General features: G+C 51.7%; 1 protein-coding gene across 1 annotated transcript in view; it reads left to right on the forward strand.

Moving 5' to 3' along the window:
* Positions 1 to 27,722, forward strand: part of CCDC73 (coiled-coil domain containing 73) — a 123,436-nt gene that overhangs the window by 35,558 nt on the left and 60,156 nt on the right. The window contains exons 6-7 of the mRNA XM_074998539.1: positions 17,724 to 17,859; positions 20,764 to 20,843. Coding sequence (XP_074854640.1) covers positions 17,724 to 17,859; positions 20,764 to 20,843 — 216 coding nt within the window. The remainder of the gene's footprint in view (positions 1 to 17,723; positions 17,860 to 20,763; positions 20,844 to 27,722) is intronic.

Genomic DNA, 27,722 nt, shown 5'->3' on the forward strand with positions numbered 1-27,722 from the left:
TCGTGTATGGTATCCCCTCCCCATGCCCTGGGGGTACGTACCCTGACAGTCCACTGCCATGGTCTGGGGAGGACTGTCGGGTGGATGCCTGGCTGGAGCTATGGGAGGGGACATCCATCACCAGCTCCCCCTCCTCGCTGGACCACTCAGTTGGTGGGGAGGATGGTCCCAACTCTGGCCCTGGAGGTGCCGATCTGGCCTCCGGCCCTGACTCCAGCTCTATGTTCTGGTGGGGCTCCTTGGCCTAGGTGTCAAGGCCGGCCGGCTGGGAGATGGTGTCCTGGGGGCCCAGGATGTCCCTGAGCTCCTGGTAATAGGGGCAAGTGGCCGGGGCAGCCCCAGACCAGCTGGCCGAGTCTCGCACCCAGGCGTAACCCAGCCACAACTCCTTGACTTTACTCCTGACATGGTCAGGAGTGCAGTCAGGGTGACCCCAGGTGGTCAGGTCCTTGGCCAGCCAGGCGAATGCTTCCGTGTTCCAGTGCTATTGTCATGATTTGTTTTTTTACAAATCCATGCTGGCTCTTATCTATCACCTTATTTTCTTCCAGGTGTTTGCAGATTAATGCCTTAATCACTTGCTCCATTATCTTTCCTTGCACAGAAGTTAAACCGACTGGTCTGAAATTCTCTGGATTGCTCTTATTCCTCTTTTTATAGACAGGCACTATATTTGCTCTTTTCCAGTGTTCTGGAATTTCACCAGACTTCCATGACTTTCAAAGATGATAGCTAAAGGCTCAGCTCCTTCCTCTATCAACTTGAGTTTTCTAGGACGCATTTCATCAGGCCTTGGTGACGTGCAGACATCTAACTTCTCTAAGTAATTTTTAGCTTGTTTGTTTTTTCACTTTATCTTCTCAGCCTAGCCCCTTCCCACTAGCATTCACTGTGTTAGACATTTCTTCATCTTACTTCTTGGTGAAGACTGAAACAAGTCATTAAGCACCTCTGCCATTTCCAAGTTTTCTGATACCGTTTCTCCCTCCTCACTGAACAGTGGGCCTACCCTGTCCTTGGTTTTCCTCCTGCTTCTAATATGTTTATAAAATGTCTTCTTATTACCCTTTGTATCTCTAGCTAGTTTAAGCTCATTTTGTGCCTTTGCCTTTCTTTTCTTGCACCTGCATATCTGTATTGTTTTTTATATTCATCCTTTGTAATTTATCCTAGTTTCCACTTTTTGTAGGACTCCTTTTTGTTTTTGAGATCATCCAAGATCTTCTGGTTAAGCAAAGGCAGTCTTTTGCCATACATTCTATCATTCTTACACAGCAGAATAGCTTGCTTTTGTGTCTTTAATAACGTCCCTTTGAAAAATAACTAACTCTCTTCAGTTGTTTTTCCTCTGAGTCTTGCTTCCCATGGGATCTTACCTACAACCTCTCTGAGTTTACCAAAATCTGCCTTCCTGAAATTCATTGTCTCTATTTTGCTGTTCTCCCTTCTACCACTCCTTAGAATCATGAACTCTATGATTTCATGGTCACTTTCTCCCAGGCTGTCTTTCATTTTCATATTCTCAACCAGTTCCTCCCTATTTGTTGAAATCAGATCTCCCCTACTAGCTTTTTCCACCTTCTGAAATAAAAAAATGCACTCCCGATGACCTACCCTACCACAGGGAGCAGTACCACCTCCTGGAGATGGATATGTCCCCTCTGCCTGCCCCTGTCGACAAAGACTGGAGGAGGCCCCCTTTCACCCCACAGCTGGAGCCCAAGAAGGAAGAGCAGCACCCCAGGACCCAACCCCCACTTCAGCTAGAGGTGGACATGGAGTCCAAGGTGAGTGGAAGCACCCTCGTCATCACCCTGGAGTCAGACCCCTCCAGCCAGGCTACCCCCAGAGCATTCCCAGAGCTGGGCAAGGATCCCTGTGATAAGTACTCCACACGCTGCACCACCACACAGTGTGGGAGGTGGGCGCAGATGGGCCATGCTGTGAGTTTCATCAGTCTGGCTTAGCCAGGACCTTGCATTGAAGTCCTGGCACATAGAATCACATGCAAGGTTGCATGACCCATACAGACCCAGCAGACAGCCCTTGGGCATGTGTGCCAGCCTGCTGCCAGCTTCACAGGAGGCCAGGCAAGTCTCAGCAGGCCCTGCCAGCCCCTGCCATGGCTGAAAATGGGCCAGCCACATGAGCACCAGCCTGACCCCAGCCACACTGAGGAGGCGCCCTGCATGCAGGCATGTCTGCAGGCAAGTCAGCACCCGTTCCCACAGACAGAGCTGTGAGCAACATGTGTAAGGGGGTCCAGGGGATGACCAGGCTGTGCCTGACTCACCCACCACCCATGTGGGGACTCCTCTGTGGCCGACATTCCCCCTTGGCTGCTAGCTTGTCAAGAGGTGGGGAGAGGGGCACAGTGGTGAGCCCAGTCCCTGAGGCATTGTGGAGTCCCCGTGTGCATGCCCATGCTCCTGGGACATCCCCGTCATGTGGCCTGGGAGATGTTGGTTGCTGCTCAGAGTAGGGGTGAGGCAGAGGCTTTTAGGGGCTGTGTTGGGTGAATGACTCACCATCTCTCCTCCTTGTCTCCCTTACAGTTGGACCCTCACCAAGCTAGGGCCAAGTCAGCCGCACCCCAGGACCAAAGTGAGCCAGCCCCGAGGCAGCACCAGGGTGAGGCAGCACCCTCCGCCACCAAGAGGGTGGGCCCTTGGCCAGAGGGGCCATCACCAGGCAAACAACAACCTCCAGAGGGCCCACACTGCTGCCCTCTGGAGGCTAACTGACCTCTTGGAGCACTGGGTGCAGGATGACTGGGAGTGGCAGTCATCGTCCTAGGGTCACCTGATATCATGCTTCAAAGCCACTGCCAGCATCTGGTGGAACCTGTCGGCCCAGCCGCCTGTGGCTGCTGCCACTGCCCCTGCTGCCCTGCCCCCACCTACCATCCCCCAAGCTTACTGGAGTTTTCACAGTGGCTGAGGACCATGTCTGCCCCTCCCATGCCTGCCCCCCATTCCCAGGCCCCCCGCTCGCCCTGCTGACCCTGACCCTGCTGCAGCCCCACCTCCTCCATACCGCCCTGTGCTCCCGACCTCAGCCTAGCCCTGAAAGGGACTCCGAACCTGTGGTGAGAGAGGATCCCAAGGCTGATGCTGCTCAGGGTTGTGCTCCCAACAGGGTTGTGGCCCCCACCTCCTCCATAGACTGAGGCCCCTGCAACTCATCTCATCCCACCGTGCCACTGTATATAGTTAGTTGTTTTTACAAAGTTTGTTCTTACACCTTTTATTTTCAAAATGTTTCTCTTTGTTGAAGTAAAAAAGTTATTTGACCACCATGACTGCATCCATGGTTATTGTGCAGGGACTGGGGTAGGATGGTGGGCGTAGGGAAGGGTCATGGTGGGCGTGGGGTAGGGCTGTGGGCTTAGGGCTCCCACTGGGGGTATCCTGGGGAGTGGTCACTGGGCTCCCAGGAGAAGCTCTCTCTCAGGGCATTTTGGATCCGCAGCCCACCCCAATGGGCCTGATAGATTGGAACTGCGCACAGCTGCTTGTACCCATGGATAGCTTCTGCCCCCAACCCTGGGAAGAAGGCCTCCCCCTTCTCTTGTGTTGTGCAGAACACAATATGCAGTCACAGCTTGGGATATGCTGTGCTCCCCAACATCCAGGTGGGTGAGAAGGCACCGAAAGCATGCCTTCAGGCAGCCAAAGATGCACTTGGCCTGCATGCAGGCCTGGTTGAGTAGGGCATTAAATTTTCCTGGCTGGGCTCCAGCTTCCTGGTGTGGGGCTTCATAAGCCAGGGCATGAGGGGGTAGGCTGCATTCCCCACAATACACAGTGGCATGTGCACATTCCTGACCACCAGCTCTTAATGGGGGACAAAGGTGACCACCTCCATCCTACAGCACAGGCTGGAGTTGTGGAACACCTGTGTGTTGTGTGGCCAGTCCAACCACCCAACATAAACGTAGATTAACTGGCCACAGTGGTCAACCAAGGCCTGCAGCATGTTGGAGAAATATCCCTTGCGGTTGATGTATTTTTTTGTGCTGTGGTCCAGGGCATGGATGGGGCTATGGGTCCCATCTATAGCCCTGAATCAGTTGGGGAACCCCAGGGCAGTGAATCCAGCCATGACTGTATCCATGTCTGCCAGAGGGATGACCTTCTGCGGCAGGAGCATGTTGATGGCAGTCGTGACATGCAGAGGGAGGAGACTGAACACAAACATTAGGGACTGAGGGAGGGAGTCCCCAGCCCTCTCCCACCCGCTGCCCCTGAGCTGTCTGGGTGTTCCGCCTGTAAGGCTGCCTCTCCTGGAAGCAGGGCTGTGCAAGGGTGGGACAGCACAGTCCCCCAGGGATGGGGATTCCTTCCCCAAAGCCCCAAGCCTCACAATCCCAACCCTGCTCCCAGAGGGTCCCCCTTGGGTGGGACAGCCCCCTCCCTCTGTGCAGGGCCTGCACCCTGAGAGTGCCTTGCCTCCATGAGAACCCCAGTGATGGACTTCCCCACACCAAACTCGTTCCCTACAGAGTGTAAGCTATTGGGGGTGGTGAGCTTCCACAGGGCAATGGTGATCCGCTTCTCCACAGGGATGGTGGGCTGCAGCTGGGTCTCCTGCCTCTGGGGGATAGGGGCAAGCCACGTCCAGAGCTCCAGAAAAATGTCCTTTCACATGCAGAAGTTCTGGAGCCACTGCTGGTCGTCCCACTGCCGCATGATCAATCAGTCCCACCAGTCAGAACTGGTGCTGTGCCTCCAGATCTGCTGTGGACCTGCATGGGCAAGTTCAGGTGGGTCCATGCGGCAGCAATAGTATGCTCCTCAAAGGTGGTTCCAGTCTTGCCTTCCCTGAAGAAGAAGACGATGGCCATGATGATGTTCAGCAGATGCTGAAGCACCTCTGGGTGGGGCAAGTGCAAGCCCGGGGGCTGCTTTGGCACCATGGATAGCAGGGAAGTGCTGTGTGCCTCTCAGCAAGCTCTGAGGCAGCTGTAGCAGCTGTGCTTCTTCTTCGAGTGTCCCCGTGGGTGCTCCACATTAGGTGTTGGGCTCGCCCGGCGCCGCAGATCGGATCTTCCAAGCAGTTTCTGCCGGACTGCGCATGCGCCGGTGCGCGCCACTCCCCCGCGCGCTCCCGGCCATGTGCGCGATCCGGTCCCTGCCAGTTCCTCTTAACCGCCGTCGGCTGCAGACGGAATCCGACTAGGCTAAGGCCAAATAGCGTATTCAACGACTTTATCTGTTTTTCTTTCAAAGTTTTTTTCAGATACTTAGGCTACTATGAGTAGCCGGTTGTTATTTTGCAAAAAAAAAGAATAAACAACAACAAACAAACTACGAGCGGGACAGCTTCAGCCAGTCCCAGTAACAACCGCCGGAGGCCAGGAGCTACGGCCATCAGCCCTCCTGCTGAGGCAGGCCATCGGACGGGGAAAACAGCACAAAGAAGGTGCTAAGTACCCACTTAATAAAACTCAAAGACTCACCAACAATGTCCTCTTCAGGCTTTAAAAAATGTGAGTCCTGCTGAGAGGCGATTAAGGAGAGACAGGGAGATGCGGCTTAAAATGCTGCTTTTGATAAGGCCCTCCAGCCAGACATGCCGGAGCGGCCGCAGCAGGAGGGACCCTCCGGGGCCCATAAAAGGAAAGCTGCCTCCCTCACTCCATCAGCGCAGAAACGGAGGAAAGTCTCCCCAGCCCGATCCCTGCCGGCAGCAACAGCGAGCGGGATGGGAGGAGCGCACAGCCCCCAGCCGCAGCAACAGCTGATGGGCGGCGGCAGGGAGAGCCACGTGGAAGCGGCTCAGCCTCCGATGATCAGCCAGCCGCCCCGCACCGCAAGCAGGGCAGCGGCTTAAAACTGCTTTTCATAAGGCCCTCCAGCCAGACGTGCCGGAGCAGCCGCAGCAGGAGGGACCCTGCGGGGCCCATAAAAGGAAAGCTGCCAAAAACGGAGGAAAGCCTCCCCAGCCCGATCCCTGCCGGCAACAATAGCGAGCGGGACGGGAGGAGCGAGCAGCCCCCAGCCGCAGCAACAGCTGATCGGCGGCGGCACGGAGAGCCACGTGGAAGCGGCTCAGCCTCCGATAATCAGCCAGCCGCCCGGCACCGCAGGCAGGGCGGCGGCGAAACAAGCGCCGGTACCGGCGGCACCGCAGGCAGCGGCACCGACCCCCGGGGAACCGGCGGTGCAGAGCGCGCAGGCACGCAGCCTGCAGGCACCGGAGCACACCGCACCTGCGGCACCGCCCTCCAGCGTGCCGAGCTCGGTGCGCACGGGGCCGGGATCCCCTGTACGTCAGGGGGCAGAGTTACCTCCTCAAGGGAGGGGAAAGGCTGCACACAAGAGGAGGCATTGCAGCCCCTCTCCGCACAGGGCTGTGGAGTTGCTTTCTCACAGCCCTCCGCTTATGTTACAGACTCCAACCAGAAGGCAGGGGTCCCCCCTAGCCTACCCGGAGCCCCCTTCTCCATTGTTTGCAACCAGCCTCACCCTGGCTGGGACCACCTTCACCCTTCCTGGGGTTTGAACCGCTGGACTATTATGCAAAATCGCTCTCTCCAGCCCTCCCCCAGACGCAGAGGGTATGCACCAAGGGAGTGGTCTAGGTCACCTTCCCAAGAACAGTGCCTATACTGCCATGGTCACCCCTACCACGCGGGGCATAGACACCATCGGCTATCTACCAGGGAAAGATCCCCACAAACGATCTCGTACCCCCGAGGGCAATTGCGACCGGGGACAGAGACTCAAGCATCTCAGGGGGGACTGGTTATGGAACCCCGAGATTTTCCCTCGCAAACCTCTAGTGAGAGGGTGTACCATCACCAGCAGGAACCGGAAGGGTCCACAGAGATGTATCCCAGTGGTTCCTCGCTCTCCTCCCCGGATGAGGCTACGGCCCCGGGGGACGTCCATCCTCCGGACGATCTCAAACAGTTCCAAGAGCTGTTTTACGAGGGTGGCCTTCACGCAAGGCATCCAGACAGATAAGGTGCAAGAGAAACACCATAAGCTCCTCAAAAATCTGAGACCTCCGGCCTCCTCCAAAATAGCAATACCGCTTAATGACGCAATCTTGGAGTCTGCCACTATGATATGGCAGACTCCTGCGACTATTCCGCCTGTCCACAAGAGAGCGGAAAAAAAAAAACAAAACTTTGTGCCGACAAAGGGCACGGAGTTCCTGTTCAGCCACCCACAACCAAATTCCTTGGTGGTGGAGTCGTCGCAATGTGGGGGAACAGACAAACATGCCAAAAAGCTAGAGCTGTTGGGCAGAAAGGTCTACTCCTCCTCCACTCTACTGTTGCGAATGGCAAATTACGCAGCGCATCTAGCGAACAATAATTTTGATAACCACATTAGGTTAACCTCCCTCATGGACTCGCTTCCAGAGGGCAAGAAACCAGTGCTCAAGGCCATCATGCAAGAAGGATACGCGGCCTCGAGGATGGGAGTTCAGATCGCCCTGGATGTTGCGGACTCAGCAACAGTGTCCCCAGTACCACAGGGGTTACGAGCAAGGGCGACATCAACAGCACCAGCAGTACAGAACTCCCAGGCGTCGTTCCCAACACAGCCGTGCGTCCTCGGGGCAGGGCCACAGGCCACAAGTTTGACACACAGATCCAGGGCTGCGCCATCACTACCGTCGCAAGGTCATCCGAAGCGGTTATTCCACCATCGCCTCCGACCACTCTATAACCAGTGACGAAGGATCACCACAGACAAATGGGTGCTGGAGATCATAGCCACGGGGTACGCCATCCCCTTCCAGTCGCTCCACCCAGGCCCCACCTCCAGGAGGCCTCCCACGTGGCGAGGCTCACGCAGGAGGTAGACCATCTCATGCTCATAGGGGCAGTGGAAAGAGTGCCGGAGCAACTGCAAGGGAGAGGGTTCTACTCCAGGTACTTCCTCACGGGGAAAAAGACAGGAGGCGGGAGGTCCATCTTAGATTTTCGAGGCCTCAACCGGTACCTGCGCAAGCAACGCTTTCGGATGATCACAATCGCCTCCATCCTTACGGCACTATACGATGGAGATTGGTTCGCAGCCCTCGACTTATAAGACGCGTATTTTCACATAACTATTCATCCGGCTCACCTACGATTCCTCTGGTTTCTCATGGTAGGCAAAGAACATTTTCAATACAAGGTCCTACCGTTTGGCCTCTCCTCGGCCCCCAGAGTCTTCACCAAGCCCTTGGCAGTGGTGTCAGCCTACCTGCACAGACAGGGGGTATTTATATTCCAGTATCCGGATGACTGCCTACTCAAAGGGGCCTCGAAGGAGGACGTACTACGCATAATATGCGTCACAACAGGCACGTTCTCTCGCTTGGCCTGGTTATCAATCTGACAAAATCAAAGATAGACCCCACGCAGAACATAGAGTTCGTAGGGGCACGCATAAATTCTATTACAGCGAGGGCGTATCTACCAGAGACTCCCTTTCGGGCCGTCGGCTCCCTCGTGCAAGTCTTCACCTTCAGCCCTACGGTGCTGGTTCTGACGTGCTTACAGCTGCTGGGCCACATGGCAGCAGCGGCGTTCGTACAACAGAACGCCAGGTTACCCATGCGCAGCATGCAGCACTGGCTGGCGAGCGTATACAACCCGGCAGCACACACTGTTCACAGGGTGGCGTCGCCCACAACAGAGGTGCGCAAATCCCTGCAATGGTGGGTAAACCCCGAGAACCTGCTAACAGGGGTACCCTTCCACCAACCACACATATTGGTTTTTCTTACTACAGACGCCTCCCTCATAGGGTGGGGAGCACACATGGGCGAAGAGGTGACGCAAGGGCTGTGGTCCTCCACGGAGCAGTCACTGCACACAAATATACTGGAGCTCAGAGCAGTGTTCAACGCCTGCAGACACTTTCGAGACCATATAAAAGGCAAAGTAGTCGGGATCAGTATAGACAATACCTCCACCATGTTTTATATGAATCGGCAAGGAGGAGCTCGGTCCCGTGCCTTATGTGCAGAAGCAGTCCGGTCGTGAAACTGCTGCATCGCCAACAATATAACCCTGGAAGCCTCGTACTTCCCAGGCGCTCACAATGTGCAGACAGACCAGCTGAGCAGGCGTTTTCGCACTCACGCACGAGTGGCAGATCCGTCCCGATCTGCTGCAACTGATTTTTCATGCATGGGGTTTTTCCCCAGATAGACCTGTTTGCTACTCAGCACAACAAGAAGTGCCCACGATTCTGCTCCAGGGCAGGACTGGGACAGGGGTCCCTGAGGGACGCCTTCACGATCTCTTGGAGGGGCCCCCTGCTTTACGCTTTCCCTCCCACAGTGCTCATCCACAAGGTGTTGCAGAAAGCCAGGAGGGAAGGAGCCTGAATGATCCCGATAGTCCCAACGTGGGATTGACAGCAATGGTTCCCCCTACTCCTGCGCATGTCGGACCGGCCACCGATGCCCCTTCCGGTGGCGCCGGATCTGCTCACGCAAGTCCACGGGTCCATAGTGCATCCGCACCCCCAAGGCCTGCGACTACAAACGTGGTTAATCCATGGCTCAGCTCCCTAGAGAACACATGTACGGAGGAAGTGCAGCAAGTCCTAGAAAGTAGCAGGAGGACTTCCACCAGGAAGACCTACAAGCAGCAATGGACTCGCTTTACGGCATGGTGTTCTACCAAACAGCTAGCCCCCCTTTCAGTGCCTATGGCTGTGATATTAGAGTATTTACTGGACCTCAAGAGAGGAGGACTCTCGCTATCCTCGTTTAAGGTCCACCTTGCCGCCTTTTTGGCATTCAGACACGGAGAGACAGGGCACACGGTGTTCGCCCATCCCATGGTTACCAGGTTCCTTAAAGGGCTGGTAAACCTATACCCCCCCCTCGGAAACCACTTCCACCTTCGTGGAACTTGGACCTGGTGCTTAATGCGAAAAGGGGACCACCGTTCGAGCCTTTGGCCACGGTTTCCCTCTGCCTCCTTATGATAAAGACGACCTCTCTTCTCGCAATCACGTCAGCTCACAGGGTGAGCGAGCTTGCGGCAGTTATGGCAACGCCACCCTGCGCTGTTTTTTCCAAGGAGGCGGTAACCATACGGCTGCATCCAGCCTTTGTTCCTAAAGTTTCTTCTGAGTTTCATACTAACGAACCTATTGTTTACCCTCGTTTTATCCAAAGCCTCATAACTCTGACAAAGAGGTGCGCCTATGCCTCCTGGACGTGAGGAGGCGCTAGCTTTCTATATAGACAGGACCACGTCCTTCCAGAGAATGGATAGACTCCTAGTCTCTATCGCTCCCAAATCAAAAGGAGAATGTCTCTCTTCGCAGAGAATCTCGAAGCACATCGTATCTTGCATTAAAAAGTGCTACAAACTCAAAAAGACTCCTTTCCTGGCCATGCCCAGAGCTCATTCCACTAGGGCGGTGGCAGCATCAACACCCCTTTTTCAAGGGCGTTGTGCTAAAAGACATTTGCAGAGTGGCGACCTGGTCATCCTGTGACACCTTCGCCAAACATTACGCCCTTCACAGGGTATTCCAAGAGGATACCCATCTCTCGACAGCGGTCCTCTCGGGGACAAGCTGCACATACTCCGATTACCCACCTCCTATCTTGGGTTACTGCTGGGTAGTCACCTAATGTGGAGCACCCACGGGGACACTCGAAGAAGAAAGAAAGGTTACTCACCGTAGTAACGGTGGTTCTTCGAGGTGTGTCCCCGTGGGTGCTCCACTACCCGCCCATCCTCCCCGCTTCGGATCTCTGTTTAGTGTTTTGCAGGAGCATCCGAGGCGGTTGGTCAAGGAACTGGCGGGGACCGGATCGCGCACGTGGCTGGGAGCGCGCGGGGGAGTGGCGCGCACCGGCACATGCGCGGTCCGGCAGAAACTGCTTGGAAGATCTGATCTGCGGCGCCGGGCGAGCCCGACACCTAATGTGGAGCACCCACGGGGACACACCTCGAAGAACCACCGTTACTACGGTGAGTAACCTTTCTTTTCCCTCAGAGGTAGGCAAGCCTCAACATTGGCAAGGAACATGTGTCAGGGGGTGGGAGAGCCCTTTAAGGGCACACCTTGCAAGGGCTCCCAGAAGACATTGCTGGCCATGTGACCCTGACAGGATTCTGGGGGCTGTTGCGTTGAGAGTGGATGGGCAGTTTGGCTGCTTTCTGTCGACAGGGCAGATCGCTTTTTCAATCCACTTTGGTGTCTGACCACAATCAGTAGACAGATGTTTTGTCGAAAGGTATCTTCCAACAGAAACTTCTGTCAACAGATTGTTCTAGTCTAGACATAGCCTAATAGAATAAACATGTCTGTCCTACTGTCAGAGGAAAGGATAATATCAAATATCACAATTAACTTTCTCTTTTTATTTTTGTTGGTTATGTTCACATAATTAGCATTACCTAACTGCAGTTACTGGAATGTTTTTTTCTGTGCTAGTGTAAATAGACTTGCAAAAGAGATCATAATCTTGTATGAAAATTCATAGGTTGAAAAGCTGGAAGTGATTTTATTAGTGGTTTTTCTTTATCTGTGCCTCCATTGCAACTTTTAGTGTGCTGTACTATATTTAATTTCATATTTTATACAACATGAAAAATTGTATTTATATTATATATTTTACTGGTCTTATGTTCAGGGCTGCTCCTAACTAATTGGAGGTCCTGGAATACGGGGCCACTGGGTGAAGGAGGGGTCTCCTGGCTGCTGCAGCCTCCCTGGGGAGGTTGGGGGGTGGCTGTGCCCTCCTGGTGTCTGCACCTTCCCACTGGGCCCTGCTGCACCCTGGCTGCCTGCAGCGTGCCCTGGCCACCGTACTGCTCAGCTTCGGCCCTGCCCCTCCCCATCGCCGTGCGGCAAGTGCCCACTGGCTCTGGCCCTGCAACAGCTGGTCCATTTTGGTGGCCCCTTAAAATTGGTTGCCCCGGGCGACCACCTGGCTCTTCCTTCCCTCGGACTGGCTCTGCTTGTGTTGGCCATTTCTTTTCAGAACCACCGTATTTTATTATTTTCTGATGCTTGGACAGGTATTGCCTTTGTTAGCCTACGAAAACGGAACACCACAGAAGTCAAGCAAGTTGGACCAAATTCATCCCTGTGTAACTCCACTGAAGTTATAAACAGTGAAAAATTTATTGACTTCTGTGTTCCTTTATAGCTTAACAAATGTATTGTATGTCTTAGTAAATTAATGGAGTTGCACAGGGATGCTGTATTTTCAAATGATATTAAAAAGAAAATAGAGCTCATTAAATATTATTTAAAAACTCAATAACAACAAACAAAACCCAAAACCACAATAAAAGAAACCATAAAAAACAGAAAAGAGACTAAAATTAAAGAAAGGGATAAAACTAATGTTACAACTATTCAAATAAAGGAGTGATATGTGTCATCAGGAATACTGTTCATTTCTGTCCACCATGTTTTGGGGGTGTGGGGAAGGATATTTTCAATGTTATTGCATCTGTGTTGGTCTCTTGATATCAGAAGGGAAAGATGGGTAAGGTAATATACTTTATTAGACCAACGTCTGCTGGTGAAAATGTAAATCTTTTGACCTAGAGCTCTTCAGGTCTGGCAAAGGACATCAGTGTCATAAGTAAGGCAATGTGGAATGGATTGTTTAGCATAAGTAGTTACCACTTGTTGTAAGATACAATTCAAGGTGAAATGGACTGTTAACATTTCCGCAGTCATAGGACTATAAAAATTGAGGGGCTACTGGGTTATAAAATGTTGTAATAAGTTATATATCCAGTCTCTTTGTTGACCATGACTTTTAGCCTCTAGCAAAGTTGTGGAAGTTCAATTTCAGTGTGTTAAATGTTTATACTAACCAATCTTTTTCCACCTTGTATTTAGTTGTAACATGTGAAGAAGAGCTCTGTAAAGCTCAAAGGCTCATCTTATTCACAAGTGAAAATAGATCCAATAAAAGATATTACTTCACTTACCTTTTTTTGCGTAAGAAAAAGATGAAAATTATTAGAGGACTGAAAAGACTTTCATATGAAGGTTGATTGAAAAGATTATTCTTTACAGAGGAGATGAATAAATGAGGTCTTTCTAAAATGAATAGTGTATAAAGGCCAAATCCTGAACACCTACTTACCCTTTCCTGTAACACAAGCAATGAAAAAATAGCCTTAACACTAATAAAAATGAAATATATTTGACACAACACACACTCAACCTGTGAAACTCATTGACACAAAATATCACTCCCTAGCTACGTCTACACGTGTATGCTACATCGAAATAGCTTATTTTGACATAGCAGCATCGAAATAAGCTATTTCGATGCATAGCATCTACACGTCCTCCAGGGCTGGTGCCGTCGACATTCAACGTCGACGTTGGGCAGCACCACATCGAAGTAGGCGCTGCAGGGGAGCATCTACATGCCCAAGCGGCACACGTCGAAATAAGGGTGCCAGGAACAGCTGCAGACAGGGTCACAGGGCGGATTAGCACTTGCGGGGCAACAGCTAGCCGTTCCCTTAAAGGGCCCCTCCCAGACACACTCAGCCTGCACAGCACGCAGTCTGCAGAGCCATAGGCACGCACACTTCGGCGAAGCAGTATGGACCCCCAGCAGCAGCAGCAGCAGCAGCAGCAGCCAGAGGTACACACAGCTGCCCCTGCAGGAGCAGTGCTTGCCCTGCTCTATGCTATGCAGGAGGCAGCTGATCACCTTTTAGTCACAGAAGAGGAGCTGCCCCCAGGGGAGGAGGAAGCAGCTCCAGACCCTGCTGTCCTCCACCCGCCCCCGCCGCACACGCCGCCGGCTGTGGAGCTACCCCACGAGCACCGACTGGTGGGAGCGGCTGGTGCTCAGCGAGTGGGACAACAACCGCTGGCTCCAGAACTTTTGCATGAGCCGGCAGACATTCCTGGAGCTCTGCCAGTGGCTCACCCCCGCACTGAGGCACCAGGACACCGCCATGTGGCGTGCCCTCAGTGTGGAGAAACGGGTCGGCATCGCTGTCTGGAAGCTGGCCACACCAGACAGCTACCGATCCGTGGGGCAGCAGTTTGACGTGGGCAAGGCCACTGTCGGGGCTGTCCTCATGGAGGTAAGAGGACCCACGGGGGGCGGGAGCCCTGGGGGTGGAGGGAGCCCTCGGGGGGGAGGGCAGCCGTGGGAGGGGAGGGCCACACACACCCTGCACACCCCTCACTGGTGCTCTCCCATGTCCTTCCCCTGCAGGTCGTCCACGCCATCAACGCCCTGCTCCTCCACAGACTCGTGCGGCTTGGGGACCCAGATGCCGCCATCGCGGGGTTTGCCAGCCTGGGCTTCCCAAATTGCTTTGGGGCTCTGGATGGGACCCATATCCCCATCCATGCCCCGGAGCACAGCGGAGGACGTTTCTTGAACAGGAAGGGCTACCATTTTGTGGTCCTCCAGGCCTTGGTGGACAGCCAGGGCTGCTTCCTGGGCATTTATGTTGGCTGGCCTGGCAGCACCCATGACGCCTGGGTGTTCAGGAATTCGGGCCTGTGCCGCCGGCTGAAGGCGGGGACCTACATCCCCCAGTGGGAGATCCCTGTGGGGGACACCTCGATGCCCCTCTGCGTTGTCACAGACGCGGCGTACCCCCTCCAGCCCTGGCTTGTGCACCCTTACACGGACCATCTCTCAGCCAGCCAGAAGTGCTTCAACACGCGCCTGAACCATGCGCGCCAGGTGGTTGAGCGCACTTTTGGCTGCCTCAAAGGGCGCTGGAGGTGTCTCCTCACCCGATTGGATGCAGGCCCCACCAACATCCCCCATATTGTGGGCGCGTGCAGCGCCCTCCACAAACTGGTCGAGAGCAAGGGGGAGGCATTCTTTCAGGGCTGGTCTGTGGAGGCTGGCAGGGCTGACATGCAGCCACCCGCTGCCCCCAGTCGCCAGGTGAACCCCGAGGGGATCCGGGTCTGGGAGGCCCTGCAGGCCCATTTCGACCAGGTCACAGGGTGAACACTGGCAGGCCCCCCACTGTCCCCCCTTCCTCCACAACACTCCCTGCCCCCACGCCCACACCACAGAGCAACCAAGAGCACCCCCCCGCCACTTTTCTTGCAAATAAAAATAGACCTGTTGTTTTTGAAACCAAAACAAAACAGTGCATTCTCTTTTATTAAAATACTAACAATATATATATATACAGTGTGTAAGAACAAAAGGGGGGAACTATTTACATGGGGGGTCAGGTACCATAAAAGAACAGGGGTCTAACACAAACTATATACACAAACATTATATGATGGGGGATATGTACAAAGGGGGAGGGGGGGGCACGTCCTGGGCCCTGCACCCCCTACTGTCCAGTGCCCGGGGTTGGCCGGCGCAACCCTCGCCTCAGCCTCAGCCTCAGCCCTGGCTGGCTGGCTGGGGGCCGGGTGAACCGCCAGGTATGGTTGGTGGGTGTCAGCAGGCCCCAGGTCCCCCTCGGTGGAAGGCCCCGGGGTGGCGGACAGCGGTGGGATGGCGGTCAGAGCAGCGGGTGGAGCGGTGAGCAGGGCGGGTAGCACAGCATGGGGGGCCAGGTAGTCCGCTATGCGCTCAAAATTGTGCATAAAGGCCCCCCATGCCTCCTGGCGCCCGCTTCTGCAATTCCAGTTGCCGCTCATCCACCCGCAAGCGCCACTCCGACACCTCCAGCTGCCGCCGGAGGGTCGTGAGCAGCTGGGGGTCCGTCGCCATCCTCAGGTGGTGGTGGCTTCGCCATTGGCCCCGACCTGGGGCTGGTTGGTGCTCCGCCGAGGGGCTGGCCTGCAGCGATGGCCCCGGTGGGCTTTCCGGGACCACTGACACCTCGCCGGCGCACTCCGGGCCCTCCAATGGTGCAGCTGCGGAACACGGGCGGGAAGAAGAGTGGAGACAGCCGTTAGTGTGGCCCCCGAGCTGTGGCCCTTGTCCCCCTACCCCTCTACTGCTGGTTCCCCATCCCCGTCCCTGTCCCCGGGAGATGCTGCTGCTGCTGATGGGTGCCCCCCCCGCGGGGGACCCTAGGTTCCGTTCCCCCCATGCCCAGGGATGGGGCATGGCACTGTCCTGCTGCGGGGGCAGGGGCTGATGCACTCTTCTGAGGGACATGCCACTGCTGTCCTTGGGGCCATGGTCATCTGGGCATGTCTGTTGAACCCACCCCTCAACCCCGGGGGTGTGCACCGGGGGGGTACATACCTGCTGGTCCGCTCCCACGGTCAGGGGACACCCTCTGGGCGGATGCCCTGCTGGAGCTCTGGGACAGCAGCGCGATGTGGAGCCCCCCGTCGCTGGGAACCCTGAGGTGCGGGGCTTGCCTCCGGGGCGGACTCCGCCTCCGGGGCCTGCTGGAGCTCGTCGGCCGAGGTGTCAAGAGTGGCCGGCGGGGAGGAGGTGTACCGGGGGCCCAGGATGGACCTGAGCTCCCTCTAAAAGAGGCAAGTGGCGGGGGCGGCCCTAGATCAGTTGGCCGCATCCTGGGCCCGGGCATAACCCTGCCGCAGCTCCTTAACCTTACTCCTGACGTGGTCAGGAGTGCGGACAGGGTGACCCCGGGCGGCCAGGCCCTCGGCCAGCTGAGCGAACACATCTGCGTTCCGCCTCTTGCTCCCCATTACCTAGAGCACCTCCTCCTCGCTCCAGAGCCCCAGCAGGTCCCGGATCTTGGCCTCCGTCCAGGAGGGTCCCCGCTGCCTTTTCCCAGGCTGGCTGGATGCCTGGGAGCCCTGGCTCCCCTTGGGGGGGGTGCCCTGGGGGCGCTTGGGGGGCGGGCAGGCGGCCATCGCAGCAGGGGGGGGTCTTGGGGCTGCAGGGAGGCGTGCAGGCTAGCCGCATTACTGCGGCTGCCTGTACGCGCTCTCAGCTTCCTGCACAGGAAGGCAGGGGGTGGCGAGCTTTAAGGGGGCCGCTGCACGCAGCGACCATAGAGCTCAGGGGCTGGAGAGACCGTCTCTCAACCCCTCAGCTGATGGCCACCATGGCGGACTCCGCTATTTCGATGTTGCAGGACGCGGATCAGCTACACATGTCCTACTTCGACGTTCAACGTCGAAGTAGGGCGCTATTCCCATCCCCTGATGGGGATAGCGACTTCGACGTTTCACTGCCTTACGTCGATGTCAACTTTGAAATAGCGCTCACCCTGTGTAGACGTGGTGGGCGCTATTTCGAAGTTGGCGTGGCTACTTCAAAGTAGCCAGCATGTGTAGACGCGGCTCATTTGAGTTTAGGGGGATCAAAACAAATGTAATGATATGAGGAATTAGAAAATCCACAGTTATAAATTTTTAAATTTAAATAATCTAAGGGACAGAATCCCAAATCTTTCAGGGCACAAAACAATGACTCAGAGTCAGTGGTTAGGAAGAATTTTCCCTGTGAATGATTTATTCCATAATTGTCCATGAATCTGATACTTATTTGCATTCATGTTCTGATATTTTTAACCTGTTTAAGCCTACCTTTTGTTTTGAGAAGTGACTTACATTTTAGATGCTTCCTTTAGAAGGCAGAAACTTGTAAAATCCCTATCTACTATTTAGTTGTAAATGGTGAACTTTTGTTTTTAGCAAATAATATATTTAAATTATTTTATGTAGATAATTAAAGTGTATAATTAAATCTTAAATCTCTTTGCAGTGCCAATTGATTAAGAATATTGTTCATTGAGTTTGATGCTTTGATTCATCTGTCTGATAATAGTTGAAAGTTTGGGCAACACATTTATAATTGCTAGAATTGTTTATTAAAATAATTATTGATTCCAACAGGATCAAAAGCTACAAATGCACACAATGGCAAAGGAAGAGCATCATAAGAAATTGAATGAAGTTGAGAAATGCTATGCTACTATCACATGCCAATTTGGAATGATAAAAGAGGCTCATGAGAAATTAGAGCAGAATGGTAAATCTGTCATAAATGTAGTCCTACAATAGTTATTTTGTAGTATTTTCCCCTCTGTGATGAGCGTGTGAAAATTTAGAGGTTAATCATGTGTTCCCCATGGCATTTGAGGGCCCTGCGCAGATAGAATTGATGAGTTTCTATGACGGAAAGGAGGGAGTACAATTTCTGAACCCTGTGCCTAAATTCACTGCCACTGCATGCTATATTTACCTGTTTAATATGAGCATTCAGTCTTTATATATATGTAAATATACATATGGAAGATAAATATTGGTGTTAAAAAAGAAAAAAAAAATCTAACATTATATGTCAAAAAAGTCTTGCCTAATAGGCCATGTCTGCAGGGTCTGTTAGCAAAGCACTGGTGCCTGAAAGGGACTGGTGACAGAGCAGGGCTTAACTGGCAGAGGCATGTCCACATGGCCTCTGTATTGTCGGCACACCCCTCTGCTATGCTAATTAGCTGCATGAGTTTGCAGATGGTCCTCCATTTGCAATTTCATGAATTGTAATTACCATAGCACGGCTGGCAGCAGCGCTGTGCTAACGGGCCATGTAGATGTGGCCATAGTGAATGAACTAATTTTTCATAATCTTGAACTAACTTGTTTTTTATATTTAAATAAAAGTAAATTGGTGGCATATTCTGTGAATATTCTTGGCATTTTATTGGCAGGAATTATTCTTCACGTTTATGTATTTTGAAATACAGTTGTGCTTTTATTTATAGCAAAAGAATTTATAGCTTTGCTTTATATTTACAGCAAAGAAAAACACTGTTCTTTTTTTGGAAAAGTCCTGTTTACTGTCTGTCCTATGCAGACAATGTTTATGATTTTTAGGGAAAAATAACATTAGCTTTTAGTAATTACATTGTGTGGAAAATGTGTAATATAAATCATGATTCTATAGGTATTTCTCATTATTTTCAAAGTAAACACCTGGAAAAGATTAAATATAACAGCAATATAAGTACTTCTATTAGACAAGTAACTATTTCTCATAGAAACTACAGTGTATCTCTTACAGAAAAGTCATTTTATACTGTGATATGTGAGAGCCATATTAAGCATGTAATCACTTGTAAATTCTGAATATGAATGTACAGTCAATGGGAAAGGAAGCCATATACAGGTTGTACTTCTCTGGTGAATATTGTTGGACCAGAGAGCCCCAGCAGCAGAGGTTCCAGTGGCTGAGAGCAGAACTGGGCCGGTGGCCACCAGCAACTGGGAACAGAGTTGGTCCAGTGGGGTTAATGGCAGTGGAACCTGCGGGAGCAACATGGGTAGTGCCTGAGGTGGCCAGCAGAGCCTATGGGGCCAGCAGCAGTGGTGGTCAGCAGCAGCAGGGCTGGCAGAGCCCGCAGGGCTGGGGGTAGTGTAGGCAACAGAGCTTGTGGTGCTGGAGGCAGCTGGGGGGGCAGCAGAGCCTAGTGGCTGGGGAGGGGAACCCCCAGGGAAGTTGGCGCGTCCCTGTCCCCCAGCCTGGAGGCCTAACCTCACCTGGTCCAGCACTCTCCCTTGTTTGGTACCAGTCTGGTCCCCAGGATGCTGGATCAGGGGGGTCCAACCTGTATTAAATAGACCTGTAATTTCTAACTTACTGTTTCCCTCATATGAAAAATAGTGTTTTTGAAAACAATTTGTACATTTTGAAAATGTTGAAGCTGTAACTTGTTGCTTTTTTTTGTTGTATAATAGAGAAGCCCCTCTTTCTAATGGGATCCAGTGCTTTTAACTCTGGCATTATTTATTGTTAGTTTGTTTCAATCTATCAGGCTTTAAAACTAGTAAGGTGAAACAGACTTCAGTTGGACTGATTTAATTTATATTTTATGTTTTGGAATGTTGTCTTGGGACATTTTAAGAAGTATTACCTATTTAATTTGAAAATTTCTCTTATAATACGGTTGCTGAGAGTATTATAAACCTGATCACATTATAAGCCCAATTTTCAAACATTCTTTCTGAAATTCACAAACCGTATCTTATGCCTGAGTAAAATATTTTGAAGAATTTTGGAAAAATAATGAAAAGGACTAGGAGATGGATGGCACAAATCTGCCTTATCCAATTTTGGAATGGGAACTTTTGGAGAGCTAAAAGGAGGGTGCATGAAGGGGAAGCAGGAAATAGGTAGAGCACAAAAGGAGGGATGAAGAGAAAGTACAGGATATTAACGTACATGAATGGGATAGAGGAGACTTAGAAATGCAGAGACTGGGGGAAATATAAAGCTTTCTAGATGTAATATTTTGAACACTTTTAGAGTGAAATGTGGGTTCCATTGAAGTCAATGGTAATATTCTCATTGATCTTAGTAGGGCCAGGATTTCACTCGTAAAATTTTCAATACACATGAAAGTACATTTTATGTCTCCTCTATTGCCTTCTATTGCCAATAACCTCCCATATTCTATCTTGGCATAACTTCCCCTACAGATCCTATAGACTTGCTAAATTCTGTGAAAGGGAACTAGCCCCCCCATTTTAATGAGTCTCTTAAAGTTGGTGAGCCTCTCTAGACATCTTAAGATAATCCAATTTAAACTTCTGATGATAATTGAAAATGGCAGAGAAGCACAAACATCATTGTTTAAAATGCTAAGGTTGAAAATTAATAAAGGTGACATCCAGCTAATATCTACAATATTACACTTTTCTTACAGAAATTCTTCCTCCTAAAGTTTTGAGCTGTGCCAATGCTAGGATAAATCAGCCTGTTCCCACCTAAGTATTTTAGGCTTTACTACAGTAAAATTACATAATTGGGACACTTGCAACCTTAGCTCCTTTTTCACAATTTGTTAATGAAGTTATTACTTATATATCATCAGGTATATAACCACAGAAAGTTTTAATTTAAAGACATATTTTGAGGATTGTTTTTTCTTCAAAGTGCGGGAAGCACAACAGCTTAATAAGAAACTGACTTCAGTGAATACAAGACAAGAGTCTGAAATAGATAATTTAAAGGAGGTAAGTGCAATATGTATTTTCCAGATGTTTAGTTGTGCTTGGCTAAGGAGCTACAGCAGGTTGAACCTCTCTAGTCTGGCATCCTCAGGACCTGACCAGTGTTGGAGAGAATTTGGTGGACCACGGGAGGTCAATATTGTCGAGCAACATTACCAACATATCCACTGCTGATTGAGCTCTTAGAAGTCATTTACAGCTAAATAATAGTGCAGGATGCTGAGAGCCAGGACTTACGGCTATAAACGAACTTTATGGGACCACAGAAAACTTGGTTATGACAAGTAGTCATCCAGCTGAATAAAATCATGCCAGATTACAAATGTTGCTGGATGAGAGAGTGTCAGACCAGAGATGTTCAACCTTTAGTACTAATAACGGCATGCAAATGGTGGCATTTTTCTTCATAGTGGCCTTATACAGGGGTCAGGAAGCTTTCCAAGATGGAGTGCCGAAATTTGACCTTTTGACCTCTTTGTGCGATCTGAGTGCCAGGGATATGTTTTAAAGTCACTAATTGTCCTACTTTTTGTCTGTTTGTTTGGTGTTTGGAGTGCTGAGCTGTCTGTTTGTTTGAAAGGCCATGTGCTCAGGCTGCGGGCCGATTGGCTGAGCGGTAGTCAGAGGGAGGGGCTCTCTCAGGTAGGCCAGAGCTCTAAAGCCCTGCTGGCAAGCGACCAGGGAGCCTGCGACCGCGTGCTTGCGAACAGGCTGCTTGCTAACAGGAGGGAGTTTTGAGAGGGAGCTTAGAGGGATCTAGTTACTACTTCAGGTGTAAGAGGCAGCATCATCCCCAGCTGCTGGCTGGAGGTGAGGGACCCGCTGCAGCATGAGGAGCGGGGGGGCGAGATCGAGGGATGTCAGTGGTGGGCAAGTGGTTTGGGGGCATCTGGTATGGCTTTGAGGATGGCAGCAGTCACGGAGGCTGCTTGCAGCGTGCTGGCCCAGATTGCATGGCTTCCAGGCCCAGTCCTGCACTCCCTGCATGCATGCGCCGCACCAGATCTGTGGGGCTCCAGGGACAGCTGTAGCCAGATGAAGAGTTGGTGGCTTTGGCTGGGACCCAGGGTGCGGCTGGGCTGCGAGATCGGCGCCTTCCTCGAGGACGTGGGGCTGCAGCAGCGTGTGGCCAGGTGCGGAGAGGCCAGGGGAAGGGGGACCTGGGGGCAACGAGAACTGATAATGGGGCAATGTGGTGCAGTCAGGAGACATGGGAGTGGATGGGGGAAAAGGGTACAGGGAGGGAGAATCTGGGGGGTGATGGTAGCTGATGAGAGGCAGAGGGGTGGGGAGGAGGGTCCTGGGGAGGCGAGGTGGTCATCCCGGGGAGCTTTGGGGACATGTGGTGCCAGGGAGGTGCAAGAGGTAGTGGGACCATACCCACGTTCTCCATGCCCCACTGCCTTGTGGGTTATCCTGGGAAGGAGCAAGGCTAAGGGAGTAAACCCTGACAGAAAATCCGGAGGGGAGTCCTAAGGCGGTTCTGTGCCAACTTCTGGCATTGACCCGGCAACTCTTGCAGCTGAGCTGGTACCAGACGTAGAGGTCATCCTCTCCTTCGGACTATATCAGTAAAGCCGAGAGGGGAACACTGGCGTCTGGGCAGCCCAGGGTCCCAATAATTACCCAAGCTCGTGCCTGGAGAGGTACTCCAGCATCGCTAACAGCATTGAACCAACACGGGAGGTAACAGATACCGGTTATAACTCTTGCTCGATTGGCGTAGAGAACAAGTGCCAGGGGTTGCCTCCGATGGTGGGAGAGATCGTCGCATCTCACTGGACAGTCACCGCCCGCCTCAAGCTGGGCAGCCCCCACCAATAGGGTACTGTCCCGCCACAGGTCGCCTGCCTCACTGGGTGCGTGAGGCTTAAGGTTCCCAAACCTGACAAGTGACCTGAAAGCTGAGCACCAGGCAAACCAATAAGAAAATCAACAAGACAATGAAACCATCGAAGCTTTAAGCTTGCTTGCTGGAATGTGCAGACCATGCTGACAGGTCTGACTGAAGATCTTCAGGACACCAGCTACACCCAAAAGACCGCTGTCATCGATGAGGAACTGAAGAGGCTCCAAGTTGACATTGCTGCTCTGCAAGAGACACGTCTCGCAGATTCGGGATCTCTAAAGGAAAAGGACTACACCTTTTTCTGGCAGGGTAAAGCCCGAGAAGAACCCAGGGAGCATGGTGTTGGCTTCGCCATCAGAAACACCCTTCTACAAATGATGGAATTAGTCATGGGTGGATCAGAAAGACTCCTTCAGGTCATACTTCAAACTCGCGCCAGTCCTGTCCACCTGATCAGCGCTTACGCCCCAACCCTGTATGCCGCACCAGAAGTAAAAGATAGGTTTTATGGCATGCTTAGTGCTGCCATAGCACAAATACCTGCTCGCGAACAACTGTACATTCTGGGTGACTTCAATGCGAGAGTTGGAGCCGATCATGACTCGTGGCCTTCCTGCTTAGGCCACTTCGGTGTGGGAAAAATGAATGAAAGTGGTCAGCGTCTTCTCGAATTTTGCACGTACCACAATCTGTGCATCACAAACACATTTTTCCAAACCAAGCCACAGCACAGAGTGTCATGGAGACACCCACGATCAAAACACTGGCATCAACTAGACATGGTCATTGCTAGACGTGATAACCTCAAAAACGTCCTTCTGACACACAGCTATCATAGTGCTGACTGCGATACAGATCACTCGTTAGTTTGCTCCAAACTCAAGGTGATTCCCAAGAAGCTGTACCGCTCTAAACCAACTGGAAGGCCCTGCATCGATGCCAGAAAGACGGCTAACTCAGAGAGAGCTGAAAAGTTCAGAGTGACCCTCGAGAAGAATCTGCGCAGCAACCCTGGGGGTGCCGATGTGACATCCAGATGGCAGCATCTGAGGCACACAATGTACAACATGGCCTTGTCGGTGTTTGAAAGAAGAGCTAGAAACACAAATGACTGGTTCGAAGCTAACTCCGATGAGATGATTCCAGCCATCGAAAAAAAGCATGCTGCGCTCCTGGAGTACAAACGTTTGCCGAGCCAGAATACCCTGCAAGCGCTCAGAGCAGCCAGAAAAACAGTACAGCAGACGGCCAGGCACTGTGCCAGCAACTACGGGCTCGAGCTATGCAGCAGCATCCAGACGAGTGCTGACTTCGGTAACCTCAGGGGAATGTACGAGGGCATCAAGAAGGCATTAGGACCCCAACCCACAAGATGGCACCTCTGAAATCCAAATCTGGTGATGTCATCACTGCCAAAGCCAAACAGATGGAGCGCTGGGTCGAGCACTACTCCGAGCTGTACTCACGCGAGAACATTGTGGTCGACTCAGTCCTCGATGCCGTCGAACTCCTACTAGTAATGGACGAACTGGACCAGGAACCAACTGTGGATGAACTGAAGAAAGCCATTGACAACATTGCAGTAGGACGGCCCCGGGCCAGGATGGTATACCCCAGAGGTAATCAAGTGTGCCACAGACACTCTCCTAGAACCCCTACATGAGCTACTGTGCCTGTGCTGGAGAGAGGCAGAGGTTCCACAGGACATGCGTGACGCTAACATCATAACCTTGTATAAGAACAAAGGAGACAGAAGGGACTGCAACAATTACCATGGAATCTCCCTCCTAAGCATCACTGGTAAACTGTTCGCTCGCGTCATCCTCGGCAGACTCCAGAAGATTGCTGAGATGGCGTATCCTGAATCACAGTGCGGATTCCGCGCAGAGGGATCTACCGTCGACATGGTCTTCTCTCTGAGGCAGCTGCAGGAGAAATGCAGGGAGCAGAGGAAGCCACTCTATATTGCCTTCATCGACCTAACCAATGCCTTTGACATGGTCAGCAGGGATGGACTGTTCAAACTGCTCCACAAGATAGGATGTCCGCCACAGTTACTCAAGATGATCCAGTCTTTCCACGAAGACATGAGAGGAACTGTCCAATATGATGGCACATTATTGGATGCTTTCAGCATCAGGAGCGGCGTCAAACAAGGATGCGTCCTTGCTCCAACACTGTTCGGAATCTTCTTCCTACTCCTCCTTAAACATACCTTTGGATCTTCAACAGAGGGCATCTTTTTGCACACAAGATCTGACGGGAAACTGTTTAATCTTGCAAGGCTGAAAGCTAAATCTAAGGTGCGGGAAGTCCTCATCAGAGATATGCTGTTCGCAGCTGACGCTGCTGTTGTGTCACACACAGAAGACCAGCTTCAGAAGCTAGTGGATCGGTTCTCCAAAGCATGCAACGACTTTGGGCTCTCCATCAGCCTAAAGAAGACAAATGTACTTGCTCAGGACGTTGCTGTTTCTCCATCAATCAGCATTGACAACTATACGTTAGAGGTCGTCCACGAGTTCGTTTACCTCGGGTCCACCATCACCGACACCCTGTCCTGGGAGACTGAGCTAAATAGGAGGATCGGTAAAGCAGCCACAACTCTGTCCAGACTCAGCGAGAGAGTGTGGAATAACAACAAGCTGTACACTCACACCAAAATGGAAGTCTACAGAGCCTGCATCCTCAGCATGCTCCTTTACGGCAGCAAGACTTGGACCCTGTACGCCCGCCAGGAAAAGAGGCGGAACGTCTTCCACTTGTGCTGCCTCAGGTGCATCCTTGGAATATTGTGGAAGGACAGAGTGTCCAACACTACTGTCCTTGAGCAAGCTGGAATCCCAACTAAGCACACCCTCCTCAGGCAGCGGCGGCTCCGCTGGCTTGGCCACGTCCACAGGATGAATGATGGAAGGATCCCAAAAGACATCCTGTATGGTGAGCTAGCCTCTGGCAAAAGACCTCCCGGACGACCCCAGCTGCGCTACAAAGATGTTTGCAAGAGAGACCTCAGGGAAGTAGACATCAAACCAGACGGCTGGGAGGAGCTGGCAGACGAACGCAGCAGATGGAGGCAGGAACTATACAAGGGCCTTCAGAAGGGTGAGTTGAGGATCAGACAGCTAGCAAAGGAGAAGCGAGCCCACAGAAAGCACAGCAAGGACCTGCCAGACACCCATTACATATGCAACATATGCAGCAAGGACTGTCACTCTCGTGTGGGTCTTCAGAGTCACAGCCGACGCTGCAAATGAGGATACCAAACGGAACTATGAAGGGCGTGATCCATAGTCTACGTAGACTGAAGGATGCTACTACTGCTGCTAGTAATTGTCCTACTTACAGCAGCTTAATTAATAAATTAAAATACAGAGCTTTGCCATTTAGGTAGTGGTTGGTAACATTAGCTGGTGTTCTGTTAATTCACAGGTGGCATGGCATTGAGCAAGTTCCTGAATGCCTGACTGAGGCAAAAGGAAAGCCTTTAGGGCCTGGCAAAGGAACATTAACTCCACAACAAAGAGAGAAGCTCATGTCAAGGCCCAGTTAGAAGTCCAGCATAAAACAAAGTCTCTGAAAAACCAGTGGTGAACTGAGTGGGTGCAAGAACTTCAGGTCTCGTAGACATCAACGATACAAGTTTCTTCAGTACTGCCAAAGCTGTTTATGGACTGAGAAACCATGGAATCAATCCCTTGAGATCAAAGGATGTTACCCAGTTCTTGAAAGACAATGAAGCCATTGCTTCTGGCTGGGGGGGTCACTATAATGAGCTCTCGAACCACCCATCCACCATGGTTCTAGAATCCCTTGACCAAATCCCTCAGCAACCGCCCTAGGGACAGTTTTGCAATATTTCCTACCCTGAGTGAGGTCTGAGTTGCCATCAAAGAGATGGTGCAACAAGGCACTGGACTATATGGAATCCTCGCCGAAGTATTCAAAGAAGATGGGCCAGACCTCCACAAACAACTTCACCTCCTGATTCTCAAGATCTGGGTTAGAGAGCAGATGCTGCAAGATTTCAGAAATGCACTGATTTGTCAGTCTCTTCAAGAAGGATGACAAGTTGGAGTGTGGAAACTATCATGGCATCTCCATCTTGGCAACGGCAGGGAAAATCTTAGCTCAAATCCTTGCTAACTGATTCCTGCCGCTCTCAAGAAATTTTCCCAGAATCCCAATATGGCTTCCAATCATTCTGAGGAACACCAGGTATGATCTTCACCATGCAGCAACTGCAAGAAAAATTTCATGAACAAAACCAAGCCTTATACATAAGTTTCATTGACTTGCCCAAAGCATTTGACTCAGTCAAATAATCGCACCCTGTGGACCATCCTCTCAAAGACTGGCTGCCCCAAAAATTCGTTAGCATCTTGAGGCTGCTCTGTGACAACATGACAGCCATTGTATTGAGCAACAACAGATCTCAAAGTGACCCCTTAGAGGTTAAAATGGGAGTCATAGAATCATAGGGCTGGAAGGGACCTCAGGAGGTCATCCGGTCCAGCCCCCTGCTTCAAGCAAGATCAACCCCAAATAAGTCATCCTAAGCAGGACCTTGTCAAGCCAGGACTTAAAAACCTCTAGGGATGGAGAATCCACCACCTCTCTAGGCAACGCATTCCAGTGCTTCACCACCCTCCTGGTGAAGTAGGTTTTCCTAATATCCAGCCTACTCCTCTCCTTCTGTAATTTCAGACCATTGCTCCTTGTTCTGCTATCTGTCACCACTGAGAACAGTTTCTCACCATCCTTTTTAGAACTCTCCTTCGGGAAGTTGAAGACTGCTATTAAATCACCCCTCAGTCATTTCTTCTAAACTAAACAAGCCTAAATCCCCAGCCTTTCCTCATAGTTTATGTGGTCCAGCCCCTTAATCATTTTTGCTGCCCTCCGCTGAGCCTACCCCAGCACATCCAGATCCTTTCTATACTGGGGAGCCCAAAACTGGATGCAATACTCCAGGTGTGGTCTCACCAGTGCGAGTGGAAGGGAACAACCACTTCTCTCAATCTGCTTGAAAT

This window comes from Carettochelys insculpta, chromosome 6 (genome assembly GCF_033958435.1).
Source record: "Carettochelys insculpta isolate YL-2023 chromosome 6, ASM3395843v1, whole genome shotgun sequence".
NCBI classification, from domain to species: Eukaryota; Metazoa; Chordata; order Testudines; family Carettochelyidae; genus Carettochelys; species Carettochelys insculpta.